The sequence below is a fragment of the Puntigrus tetrazona genome, chromosome 10 (assembly GCF_018831695.1).
Source record: "Puntigrus tetrazona isolate hp1 chromosome 10, ASM1883169v1, whole genome shotgun sequence".
Classification (NCBI taxonomy): domain Eukaryota; kingdom Metazoa; phylum Chordata; class Actinopteri; order Cypriniformes; family Cyprinidae; genus Puntigrus; species Puntigrus tetrazona.
In genome coordinates, this window is record NC_056708.1 from 10,457,060 (window position 1) to 10,471,568 (window position 14,509).

General features: G+C 39.7%; 1 protein-coding gene across 1 annotated transcript in view; it reads left to right on the forward strand.

Moving 5' to 3' along the window:
- Nucleotides 1-3,342, forward strand: part of cxadr (CXADR Ig-like cell adhesion molecule) — a 35,756-nt gene extending 32,414 nt beyond the window's left edge. Inside the window, exon 7 of the mRNA XM_043250434.1 lies at nucleotides 768-3,342. Coding sequence (XP_043106369.1) covers nucleotides 768-1,041 — 274 coding nt within the window. The 3' untranslated portion in view covers nucleotides 1,042-3,342. The remainder of the gene's footprint in view (nucleotides 1-767) is intronic.
- The last annotated feature ends 11,167 nt before the right edge of the window (nucleotides 3,343-14,509 follow it).

Genomic DNA, 14,509 nt, shown 5'->3' on the forward strand with positions numbered 1-14,509 from the left:
TGTGGGTCAGGCCCTGTATTAGGCCCCCCTTGGACCCCAGCACTGGACACTCTGTCTGGGAGCCATGCGCTGCCTCACATAGGCCATGACAAAAGAGGATTATCCAAATAAGCCAGCTTCTCTTAGAAGAGACCCCGCTGTCTCGCTCTCATTTGCTGTGTTCTATGCTGTAATGGATTATTGCTGCTGAATACTTGTTAATTTGGAGGATGGGGGACGAGCAGGCCCTATGGGCTATGCTGGGGATCCATCCATAGTCTTATTCAGCCAGTATGAGGCTTAAGTGGCAAAGCACCAAAACAAATTTTGACTCAGCTGCAATTCTAGTCTCGTTGAGCCAATTCCTGCCTGTGTCAGGGTTTGACTTGTGGGGCAGAGGGAGATGTTTTGTTTAAATTGACCTGTGCTCAGTGAAGGGGTTTGGACTTTTTAATGTAGCATGCTTTCAAACTCAACAAAAATTGTATTTCAGTAGGTTTTTTTTTTTCTTTTCTTTTATTGGCGTGATATTGTCTTTTTTTAAATAAACGTGGCAGTTAGTGTTTAGGGGGAGCAGTAGTTTTGTTTTTTGAACACTGTTATTCAGGAAAGATGCTTTAAGTATTGCTATATTGATTAGAAAAAAATACATGTTCTAACAAATACGTTTTTGCTACAATTTACAGTTAGCTGTAAGATGAACAATATCTTTGTACCATGTTTTTAAGTGCAGAAAGAAACTTTGCAACTGATTTGATTTGAACACTGTTTTTCCCTTCCTCCCACAGAGAGGATGTCCCCCCTCCAAAGAGTCGTGTTTCCACTGCACGCAGTTTTACTAGTGTGGGCAGCCAGCGCTCCTCTCTGGGCTCCATGTCACCCTCCAACCTGCACGAGTACAGCAAGCCCCAGTACGACAAGATACCCTCTGAAGAGTACGAGAGGCCCCCTAGTCATGCCCCTATTGCCCCACCCAGCAGAATGGCCGGGCCCAACCTCAGCCGCATGGGAGCCATCCCTGTGATGGTCCCTGCCCAGAACAGGGATGGGTCCATTGTGTAAAGCTGAACTGGGATCATTCTCGACACAATTTAGACTGTCACTATTCTATTCATTGTTCTCGCGGAAAATGTGAAGGAGCAAATGAAGGTTTCTGCAGAGAGTCGAACTCAGCCGTACCATCGCTGATAATACAATCTGACTCAAAGAAGTTCAACAAACAATAACAAAAAACTTTATTCAATAGGATGCGGATAGGTGACTGATTCACCTGCTCCTGTTTTGTAAATAATGCAACGCATGTTGTTCTTTTTTTTCATTTTTTTCTTTTTAAAAATAGAAGTCCCTATCTAAATATAAGGCACTTGAATTGTTTGCCTATTAAGTGTTCTCCAGAGATTAAGTGAAACTCGTTGAACTAAATCAAATGTATGTAGTACAAACCATAGTTCCTGGCTTTAGATGAAAACTCCCAAGCTATTTGTTACTCTTTTTTTTGCTTTTTTATTTTTATCAGTTTGAAACATTTTCAGGCAACTTTCAAACATTTATCTATGACAATTATTATCTCTAGCTATGCTACAAAAGCCTGGTAAAGATTTACTCAAAGGTCTGTGGAAAATATGTGGGTTGGCTTTGGTTTCTGGATAAGAATATAAGATTAAAAAGCGTTTGATAAAGGCGTTTGTTTGGATTGAAAATGATTTACATGTAATATGTATATATGAACATGAAATTGATCTGACAATGAGCCAATACTGTGATTTCTTAAACTGCTTTAATTTTTATGGACCATTTGGCAATTGTATACCCCCATCGGTACGTGCAATTAGTGGTTAGTTTAAGTCTCTGATTGGTTGTTTATGCTTTGATTGGCTCACGACACCCAGACCTCTACTTCCCCCAAACCTTCAGCGTCGTGGTAGTCATCAAAATTAATAAGATTAAAAGATGCTCAAGCTGGGTGGTAAAATATGGTTCACTGAGCAATCAAGCAAGTTTGAAGGCCCTCTGCCCCAGCCAGGCCAGAAAAGCTGATCACAGACGTCTCGGAGATGTTAATCCTAAACCTGCAACTGGCCCGGCTCAACTCGTCCCTCTTTAAAGCTGATTTTCAATTCGACGTGTTACTTTAGTTCGTAATTGATTTATTACATGAAAGACATTTTACTGAAGGATTTGTTGACAAATTGAAGGAAACCAATTAAGCAGAAGACTGTCTATAGATTTTTAAGAGACTTGAATGTTTATGAATAGCGTATTGATTAGGATTACTCTTCACCGTATTCATCACAGTGAGTGTCACCAGTCTTTCGTATTGTTTGGGTTACTGTAGATTTCATCCCACAGGGTCACCCTAATGTTCACTCTGTGCCTTTTTTAACTTTGGGTGTAATGAACTGGTGGCACTGGCGGGGTTCATTTCAGCAATGTAAGGTAAATTACAAAACAATCATCATTTAAAGTATATTTTGATTAAGGTTGTAATGCAAAATTTAATGTTGCCTGTTTCTGTGATACGAATATTAGTCAATATATTGCTAGATTTACAATAAACAGGTTTTTTTTTTTTTTTTTTTTTTTTTTTTGTCTCCTGAATGCTGGATTTGGTCTCATGGAAGGGTATTGTGTATTCTGACAACAGTATGCTGTCTCTCTGTCTGTCTGTCTGTTTCTGTTGTACACAAATTGCAGCCTTTTCACAATCTGCTTGTCTTTTGACCAGGTTTCCTGTTGAATGTGTAAATATATTTACTGTAATGTTTGTCTTTACGTCTGTAATATGCTGTCGCTCTGGCTGTGAATGATGAAGGACAAGAGCACGATCAGGCTAACCATCTGGACAAGGTATTATTAACATTTATTACGCATATGTTGTCATTACCCGAAAGCACACGCACTTGTGATTTCCCTGGCTTTTATTTATTAAGCCTGTAAGAATAGAGTTGCTGTTACAGGATCAGTTCGGCTTGTTTAAACATGGAGAGTAATGCCAGTGTAAACACAGAAATCTGATCTTTGATCAGCAACCCTTTAATGCTAGCTGTGCGAATCGACATCCTTGAACTGAATCATCTGTTTTCTGCTTGGATGGGGCCCGTTTGGTATTTAATTACAGTAGAGGTTAGGCTGGTTCTCTGTACAGTGCCATTTAAAGAGATAGATGCTCTCCTTACTAATAAGACACAACCAATGATTATTAACTGTAGGTGTTTTCTTTTAAAAAAAAAACGTGTACTAATATTACATTAACTTTTTTTCCCTTCCTATTTGTTTGGTTTGCACATCATGTAAAATCCTCATTTTATTTTTGTGTGCTTTTGTGATGTATTTTTGAATAAAAATGAAACCACTATCGTTCTACATGCTTTCACTGAGAGATTCGCTCATTCCCGCTCTCCGCAGGCAACTGGCGGCACTGTTGCTTTTTAGAGTGATTAATTTTGATCTCCCGTTGATTTCCACCTCTAACTCCAGGTGAGGCCATTCTCTCGCTGCCTAATGACCGCTATTAATCAATGACTCGCAAAAGCACCGCCGGCTTCGCTGACCAAGAGCAACAGACCTGAAGCGATGGTGGTTTGTGTGCGTGTGAAAAACTCTGTGGATGTGGTGCCCTTGAGGGTGCTTCATAAAACATGCTGCCCGACTCAGTCAGCCGAGTCATTGCAAATAACTAATTTGTACCGCAAGCTCAGCCATTGTGCGGGTTTAAGACAGGTAAATCAAAGTGTAGAAATGGGTGACAAATTGCTTTGCTTAGCTTTGATTAGACTGAGGGTCAAATAATTGGCTTTTAAAAGAATTGTATGCGGGTTTAAATAAATCAACAAGTGAGTAATACATTTCTTAGGGTTCCAAAAATACACCAAAACCTTGATTCTAGATTCAGATAAGGCACACACTGAAAATGAAATTTCAATTAGAAGTTGTTAGTACAATTCATAATTACAAAGAAATGTCAAGTAGGTAGTATTTACTTGTAAAACCGATCTTTTTTTTTTTAAAGTGACTTTTTAAAAAAGATTTTTCTTAGTGTGCTGGACTGTGTTGTACGCACTTGAATTGAATGGCTCACCTTTTTATACAATTCTTCGTGAAATGAGCAGAAATGCAAAGATTAGAAAACTATGGTGAAGAATTTTTTTTAAGCAAATTATGCCTAAATTTAAGCCTTTTTTCTGTCACAAAAGTATTGCTTTGAAAGAATTGGTGCTTTTTTTTTTTTTTTTTTTTTAAACAATACACCCAGTCCACGTTCTATAAGCCCATATATATTAAAGTTTCTGCACCATGGGGGAGGTTTTATGCATTTGGCATATTTAAAATAATAACAAATATGAACAGCAGATTGTTGCTTTTATGTTAAAATATTTATGTTTTCTTATACATTCCACCCTGTGCGATGTTGCCAAGTTGGGTTCTCGGGACAACACTGTTAATTATGTATGAGGCTAAATTACCACAGCCGTTTTTCCCACAGAGGCCGTTCTGTGAATGTACGTTTACCAATGTTTAAATGTTTCTGTTTGGCATTTACTTTACCACAACGAAGGGCTTCTAGCTACCTTTTATTAAAATCCATTTAATTTCTCAGAAAGCGATCAATAACAGAACCTATATGGTGGCGAACAATTAATTGCATTGACGCTAACTGAAAGTTCATGATGTCTTGCAGTCCTAATTATTGATAGATGAGGATTTGTAACCAGTCACACATCCCAGCAAGCCATAACTTATCCAGAAGTTAATCACTAGTTCGGTGTACTGCATATCAGTGTATTTTTCATTAAGGCAATTCTGGGTGGAATAATTGCGTTGTGAATATACTCATCTCAGAGACGTCATATTCAAGCCATCAAAAGCACATTAGACTGTAAGTTAATTGTGTTAATGTAAGGGAAATTCATTTAACTCCCAGAGCCGGTGATGTGTGCTGTTGGGTATTTTCGATGCCCATCTCTTTTGTATGTGGGATTATTCCCCACACAATGGAAAAGATCTCTCTTACAGACCTTGGGCTGAAAACTGCAGACAGTGAGATGAGGACATGGAAACGTCCCGCCTCACGCACTCTTTTATTTTTCCTGCTGAAGGTAATAATTGTTTGCATATCACGAGGGGAGCGGGTCGGAAGGAGGGCGTTGATTGCTGATTGGTCGGATGCCGCATGTTTCCATGGTAACGTTATCTGGTTGTACACAGAGAGTGGAAGCATGGAAGAGGGGAGAATTTATCTCTCAAGCGTAAAGCTTTGAGCCCTAACATCAGAAGCCTCTCAAAGCAGTGGTGGCCTTGCTCGAGATTCGCTTCACCCGTATCATCACTTGTTTTCCACAGTCGTCTCCTGTAGAAGATTTCATACGGTGAAGTGCTGATTTTAAATAAATTGGCCTGGGTTTTGTATAACTACCACTGAGAGACCGTGCAGCACGGTCTGGAATGCTTCGTGTTTGGGAAGCAGATAAGAAATGCGCGCCTTCCGGGGGCTTCTGTTTGCTTATTCTCCACCTTCACACAAAGGAATGTGGAGCCGGTTGGGCAACCTGTCCATATGGTTTTAATCAGATGTGACCACCGCATTCACAGCATGTACTGTGCAGTCAACCGCAGCCATGTTCTAGAGCTATTAACTAATAATAATAGATTCATATTCCAGTGAGTCATTTCTAGAGCTCTTTAGTCTGAACTTAAGTCTGTACCGAAGGGTTAAAGACACGCATCCTCTCACGGGTAAACGTGAGATATTCTCACCCGCTTTGTGTTCTTAAACTTTGACGGTATTACATGATGTTTAGCTATAAACAAATTTCGGGAGGACCACGCACTGATAATTAACGCGGCTGGCTTCTCGTTTCCTAATCACGCAATTATTCAACCAGAGCAAGAGAAGCCTACTATAAATTCGCACAAGCCTCTTACCTCGATATCTCGTTCCGAGCATGGTATTCAGTAGGGATGCACCGATACCGATACCGGTATCTGATATCGGCCTCGATAGCACATTTTCTAAAGTACTCGTACTCGTTAATAGTCCCCCGATACCGGGGACCGATACCACAGTCTGAGAAATGTCTATGTTCGAGCGGCGTGTAGGTTAATCACAGGCGCCGAGTGCCCCGCCCCCAGGCCCCGGCTGCAGCTCAGAGCGGGTAGAAGGCGAGGCGAAACATGTCAGCCGTGTGGAACTATTTCAAAGTGAATGAAGGCGACAAAAAGGCGGACTGCAAATTGTGCTCAGCGAAATTGTCCAGAGGCGGCGCAAAAGGTAGCGCATTTAACAAGTAATTTAATCAAGCACCTAAAATCCCGACACTACAACGAGTACGCTTCTAAACCAACACAACCCACACTGCAGCAAACTCTTGGAAGAAGAGAGAAAATGTCCAGAGACAATCCACGTGCTGTGAAAATAACACAGGCAATTATCGAGTACATTGCACTGAGTGACCAGCCACTCTCGGAGGTAGAAAATGTGGGATTCCTGCGTCTCCATGTTCTGGAGCCCAGATATGATGTCCCAAGCCGCCGCTACATGACTGACACGGAGCTGCCTAAACTGCGACTCCGTGAAAAAACACATCCACAGCCTACTGCAAACCTCCTCTGCGTTTAGTTTCACCACGGATATTTGGACAAGCAGTGTTAGCCCCGTGTCGCTAATTAGCCTAACCTCCCAGTGGATAGACGAGAGTTTCACGCCGCAACGAGCCATATTACATGCGAAACAATTCCGCGGCTCGCACACCAGCCAGGCTATAGCGCATGTGTTTGAGGAAATGCTCCAGACATGGAGTATACCTAAAACATCAGTACATGTTGTGCTTCGTGACAATGCCAAAAACATGATTAAAGCCATGAATGACGAAGGGCTCCCAAGTCTGCCGTGTGTCGCGCACACGCTCCAACTGGCTGTTCACGAGGGCTTATTAGCAGAGGAGCATAGCTGATGCTATAGCAGTGGGGCGGAAAATAGTTGGGCATTTTAAACATACCGCCTTAGCCTACTCCCGCCTCGAGGACATTCAGGGACAGCTCAACCAGCCAATAAAGAGACTGCAGCAGGACGTACAGACGCGCTGGAACAGCACGTATTACATGCTCCAGTCCCTCATTGAGCAAAAGCGAGTGCTGGGGGTGTACATCTCCGAGCATGAACTCCCTGACTATCTCACCGCTCACCAATGACAATTATTTATTCTGTAATATGTTGCATACAACATGCTTTTCATTTTAAATAAATGTTCTTAATTCCAGACTAGTCCCTTGTTTTTTTTTTTGTTAAATTATATGACTAAAGCTGTTACCTGTAAATTTAAATCATGTTTTTATTAAGTACTCGGTATCGGTATCGGTGAGTACTGAAATGCAAGTACTCGTACTCCAAGAAAGTGGTATCGGTGCATCCCTAGTATTCAGCATGTCCAAACAAGACCAATCGCCAGAAACCTACGAAATCGCGGACGCCGAGCCCTCCACGACTCCGCTGAGCAAGCACGCTAACGCCCCGCCCGGAACTTTAAACGAGCGTGCGGCTTCGCCCAGAGGCAGAAAACTAACGCGAGCGACTATTGACGGAGTTTTCCTTCAGTGTTCTTTTATAATTTCTAACTACATGTTACTTTTGTGCCCCCATGGTGTCTGCTGTTGGAATGTTGCATGCGAAGGCAGTGGGGGCTAGGTTGCGTACGAAGGCAGTGTGGTCTGCAAAACATACATCAACTGGTAAATGCAATAAGGTTATAAGCCACTAGGTGCCCATACAAACACACCATAAGTAAGGGGGCCTCATGTCAAACACACGCACTCAGGCCCTATAGAATTGACAAGGGACTAAAACAAAAACCCTAAGATTGAATATAGATGTTCTTACCTAAAAACTGATGGTATGTGGGGTGGGACGCTAGCAGGGGTTTAAAAAGAGGAGACAGAGACCAAGAGGGGAGAGGCGGACTGCTGCTATCTCCGACTTGAATAAAGTTTTTCCTGACACCTAAAATCCTGCTGTACGAGTCTCTTTGCTCAAGAAGTGAATTCGGCTCCAAATCAATAATAACTTTCCACAACATAATTTGGCGCCCAATGTGGGGCAGGACAGAGGTTTTGAGGAGAAGAAAAGACGAAAAGACGATTGCCAAGGAGGGTCAGGAGGCTGACTACACAAACTCGGCTGGCGCCAGAAAAATAAAAGGTAAGCAGTTTATGCTTATATGCCTCTTTGTGTAGTCTGCTGATTGACCAACCTATGGTAACTATAAAGAACCTCTCCTGCATGGAACCCAAAATACACAAAAATGTATATATAAATGGATTTTAGGTGTCAGGAAAAGGAGCAGTCATTTTGTTTTGTTTATTGGTTTAGTTACTTTAGTATTGGTTTTAGAAACACAAAACAGTAGAAATGCAGCAATTCAACATAAAAGGAAATAGCTGACCCTCAGAAAAGGTAACGAAAAAAGAGAACAAAACTGATAATAAAGTGACCATGACAATATTTGAAAAGTAGTGTAGGGTAGTTTTAGTGCCGGATATATCGATGCTGAAGATTAACAATAGGTGAAATTCCTGCAGCGTCTGTCTTTATTTTTGGCTGGCCTTGTCTTATATGTTGTGTGTTATGCGTTTGCTAAAAGTTGAGTGAGAATTGTTGAAAGTGTGCTGTGGAAAAATTTCTCTAGGAAGGGTCAGGGAGAGATTGAAGTTGTGTGTGCGCGAGTGAGAGATGGATATGGGACTGGGGGATGGTGTGTAAATGAGATTGAGTATAACTTCTGTCAGTGAGACCAATTGCATAAAAAAAAAAAAATAGAAACAAAGAAGAACAAGATTTGGTTAAAGAGAAATAAGAACAAGATTTGATTAAAGGGAAATTGAGTGGTTGGATCACTTGAGAGAAGTTATATGATGTGTTGTGGGATAATATGTGAACGAATTTAAAGTGTGTTTGAAGTTTTATATTATGTGATGAAAGAAAATAAAATTTTGTATTTGTTTCACCAAAAGAGCTCTTGGTGCAAGCAAATTACAAAATGCAAATTGATAAATTGAAAAACCAGAGAAATAGTAAAATAAAAGGGAATATTATAATATAAGGGTGTGGTGTGGAAGAAAAAAAGAAAAGGGAGTGAAGGGGGTCACAGGGTAGTGAGGAAGACTAGGAAAGAAAAAGAAGGTAGAGAAAGAAGGAGGTAATGGATGAGGAGGGATCATCCATTACCGCACTCTACTCGGTACCTATGTACCTATGTGTATATATGTATGTATGTGTATCTATATACGTGTATGTGTGTATATGTACATATGTATGGATATATATATGTATATGTATATATAGTAATTTGGATTCAAATGGTATTTGGATTAAGTGGAAATTTGAAACATATGTTGGAAGTTTGATATATATTATTATGTTGCTTGATTCCGTATGTTCCTTATCTGAAATTAGGTGGCTGCACCAGTTAAGAGGAGCTGATAGAGTGAAACCTATCTAACTGTTGGCAGGACTACCTATGCGGTGTGACGGAAAAGGCAAGAGCTGAACACAAGGGGGCAAGTGAAAAAACTTGATACTTGCTATTTTTGGATGCATTGTATTTTAAAGGAAAAATTAAAATAATAAAAAAACATATATATATACACATATATATATATATATATATATATATATATATATATATATATATATATATATATATATATATATACATATACATATACATACACACATACACATACACACATATATATACACATATATACATATATACACATATATACATATATACACATATATACATATATACACATATATACATATATACACATATATACACATATATACACATATATACACATATATATATACATATATACATATATACACATATATACACATATACACATATATATACACACATATATATATACACACATATATATATACACATATATATATACATATATATATATATACATATATATATATATATATATATATATATATATATATATATATATATAGTAAGGAATTAGATTTAATTTGAGTAAATCAAGAAATAAATTTGACATAAGAACATAATAGGTGAAAAGTGATAAAGAAAAGAGGGAAGGGGGAAGGTATAGAACAAAGAAAGGAAAAAGAAAGTAGGGGAGAGTGAGAAGGAAGGTAGGGAAAGTAAGGGGGGTTGACCTGTGACCTTGGAGTAGGCTTGTGACGGAGTGTGTGCAAAAGGAGGGAGATAGAGAAACGGGGGAGTTATAACTTGGTAGTGACTTTTCATTTATTTGAGTATTAAAATAGAGTGGTGATTGAAGAGTTATTAAATTTAATTGATAAATTGAATAGATAATACTAGATAAATGATCACTAATTTGAGATTTGAGTAGATTGACATAGTACTTGATTTCAATTGGTGATTAATTTTAAGATTTATTTTTTTATTTTGAATTTTGATTTGAATTTTTGACAAAAAAAAAATATAAAATGGCATCAAATGAGGAAGGAACCCCTGTAGAAGTGATTGGTCGTCAGCAACCTTTATGCAAAGATATAATACGTCACATATCAAAAAAATGGGAGAAGCGAACAAAGTATCTAAACACAAAGTGGCCTGCAGAAGGAACATTTAATGTGATGGTGTGTAGGGAGATGGAAGGATTGATTAAAAATCACAAATCAAATGACAAACCAAAGAAAAGAGAAGAAAAGAAAAAGAGAATTGGGAATTGGGAATTCTGAATTCGTTCAAAGATTATGGAATAAAGTTAATTAAACAGGAAAGACAGGAAAAACACGAAAGAGATGAAGAAAACCCTCCACTTTATGACCCATTGTGGAGTGACCAAAAACAAATGGCTCTCAGAAAAGCCCAGTTTAAAGGCAAGATAGAAATTAACGACAAGGAGGGAAGGAGGGAAGCATAGACAAACGTGCACAAGACTGGAAACAACCTGAATGGAAAGAGAATTGGGAGGAAACTCCAACATGTTCATACAGGGAAAGAAAGACAGCAGGTGAGGAACTAGAGAAAAATCCAGAAGGAGATCCAAGCTTGATGACCCTCTTCAGAAATGCTATAGTAGAAGCTATGCCAACAGAGGTTAAAGACAAGCTGGAAGATGTAGTGGGCCTCAATTCCAAGTCACAGAAAGAGTTCTGTGATATGTGGCACACGCAGTGGACCAGTACAGGAAAAATGATATAAAGCAGAAGAACCAAGAACGAGAGCTATTAAGAAAATTGAACCACCTTCAACTAGAGGAGTTAACGAGCAAGAAGAAAAAGATTCAAGCACCTGTTAGAGAACAAACCCAAGCTAATACGATGGCACCGGTGACGGTGGCAGCTCCAGCTATTCAACAAGCTATGATAACACCATCAGGGCAACCAACAACAAGACAAGCAAGTAATGGACATGATGGAACGACAACCAGCACAGCAGCTGCTCCTATTGTAATATATTTAAAACCAGAACAGCAGAACCAAAGAGGATGGACAAGATCCTTGGGAAGGGGAAGAGAACAGCAAGTGTATAAATCAACGCAGTATGAATGGACCACCTGGAGTATGTTGGGGGTGTGGACAGCCAGGACATTTGAGAAGAGAATGTCCAGGAAGCCCAAGACGAGTACAAACAGCCCAAGGACAAGGAACTGTCAACCCATGGCGAGGCCCTGCACAAGGATATTAGGGATGCCCAGAGGATCCTACGGGGAGGTGTCAGCTTCCAACAATATCATGTGATGCTGATCAAGAACCAATGCTGCAAGTCCAAATTAAAAGGAAAGACCACTCCTGTCCTTCTTGACACCGGCGAAGCCTTCTCCTGTCTAAGAACAGAGTATGCATCTCACCTCCCCAAGTCGGGAAAATATGCTAAGACAGTAGGATTTTCTGGAATATCACAGCTAATACCATTGACAGTACCGGTGTCAGTAAAAGTAAAGAACAATGAAATCAAAATTCCTCTTCTGATATCAGAACATACACCAGTGAATCTTCTTGGATGCGATGCCATCTGTAAAATGAACTTGAAAATTTGGTGTTCTCCAGATGGAATCTACATTGAGAGTGAAGGAACCAAACAGCTAACAGTGAAACAGCTTCCAAGCAATCAAGGACAAGTAGTAAACATCTACTGGTTAGGAGACAAAAGAGGAAGTAGAAAAAAATCATTGACAAATGGGGAAAATATGTAACAGTTCAGTTACAAGAACCAAGACATCCAAACACCAAATTCCATTGTACAATGGCTTATGATCCCACTCAGGATGCAAGCTTCGAAGAGCTATGGTTAAAAGAAACACAAAATAAGAAGGTAGCGCTACAGTCAACAAGCATTGTAGTAGGACCAGATGGAGCAGCTCTAAAAATCAGGAAAAATGAGTTCATAGGAAAGTGGTTTCAAATGCCAGAAAAGGTACCTCACATATCCCTATACTACAGTAAGGGAAAGTGTTCTCAAGATGTAGGAAACATGACGAAAGAAGCTGAAAAATGTGAATGGAAAAGCACTGAAAATCCATTCATTTTTGAATCATCAGACAAAACATACTTAAAAATCATGTGTGACACATCTTTGAGTGCAATTCCCAAGTTAATAGTAGTAACAAAAAAGGAACAGACTGAAGGAGTGACCAAGATGAATGAACTATTGAGAGAAATGGAAGAGACCAAATGAGTTATGGGCTAAACATGAAACTGATGTAGGGTTAGTGAAATCAGCGAATCCTATAAAAGTAACAGTGAAGCCAAATGTCACACTGCCCAGGCGGATGCAATATCCTTTGAAAAAAGAGGCAGTAGATGGAATAAGACCAACGATGGAGGGGTTAGTGAAGGCTGGAGTCTTGAATCGAACGTCAACCTATTGCAATATACCGATTATGCCTATACCTAAAGCAAATAAAACCAAGTGGAGGTTGGTACATGATTTGAGAGCAGTAAATGAGGTAGTTGAGGATTGGTCAGCGGAAGTTCCAAATCCACACACCTTGCTGACAAATGTTCCTCCTGCAGCCAAGTCCTTTACAGTGATTGATTTGTGTTCTGCTTATTTCAGTGTCCCAATAGCACCTGAAAGTCAGCACTTGTTTAGCTTCACTTATGAAGGGAGACAGTACACATACAACCGACTACCACAAGGGTACAAACATTCACCACATGTATTCAATCAAGTATTGAGAAGAGATCTAGAGGATGTACAGTTAAAGAGTACATTGATTCAGTATGTTGATGACCTGTTGATCTGTTCTAATAGTTTGGAACAATGTCATCAAGGTTCTATTGAGGTGCTTAAAAAATTGGCAAGAGCAGGCCACACAAGCTGAACAAACAATATGGCAACAGAGAGGGGCAACAAGAGATACAAATGGAATTTGGAGATCCCATGAGGGGTACATAGTTGCTCCAACTGCTTTACTTAATATAATGATTCCTGATGCACATGGATTTGATCATTGTGCACGAGGAGAAGTTATAAGAGCAATCAAAAGGCTAGGGTACTGGTCGCCTTATTTACAAGCCATGGTTGATAAGTTTTTAGCTGAATGTGAGATCTGTGCAAAAAATAATGTAAGAAAAGGAACTACAACACCTTTGTCTTACATACCAACACCTGAAGGTCCATTTAAACATCTAGTACTGGATTATGTGGACATTAAGTCAGTCAGAAGAAAAAGGTATATGCTAGTAAAGGAAAAAGGTACATGCTAGTAATAATTGATCGGTTTAGCCTTTGGGTAGAAGCAGTGCCATCTCCAGATCAAAGTGCTCAGACAGTGATTAAATTCTTGACCAGAAAAGTGATTCCGAGGTTTGGAATTCCGTCACAAATCAGTTCAGACAATGGTTCGACGTTTGTGCAACGAACTGTCAAAATGGTGTTACAACAACTCAGAATAACTCAAAAGCAGACGTTAGGATGTGTTTATCATCCTCAATCACAAGGAATGGTAGAAAGGGTTAAGGGAACCATCAAAGCAAAAGTCAACTAAATATGTGCAGACACAAAGCTAAATTGGGTAGATGCATTGCCACTTGCACTAATGAGTTATAGAATGCAAACAAATAGAATCACCAATTTGACACCTCATGAAATGTTGACTGGCAGACCAATGCCTGTACCCTTTCTAAGAGGCCCTTATGAAGGTCCTTCGTTAGAACAGCTGCAATTAGAATTACGATCATACATGAGACAATTAACTGCGATACATAAAGCCATCTATTTACAGGAGCAGAGCAAAGTACCCAGACCTGAAGAAGAGATACCCCTTCCAGTAATATCAGGTGACCACGTGTACCTCAGAGTGTTCCGACGGAGGTGGCATGAACCACGACGAGAGGGACCATATAAAGTAACAAAAGCCACACCTACAGCAGTACAGGTAGAAGGAAGCACAACTTGGTATCACTTAAACCATTGCACCAAAGTATCTAAAGAACGACAGACTAACATAGACAATGAGAATGAGGGAGCGCATATTGATAACTCTGGTCCTGATTTACCTCCAGAACTCTCTACCTCAAGCA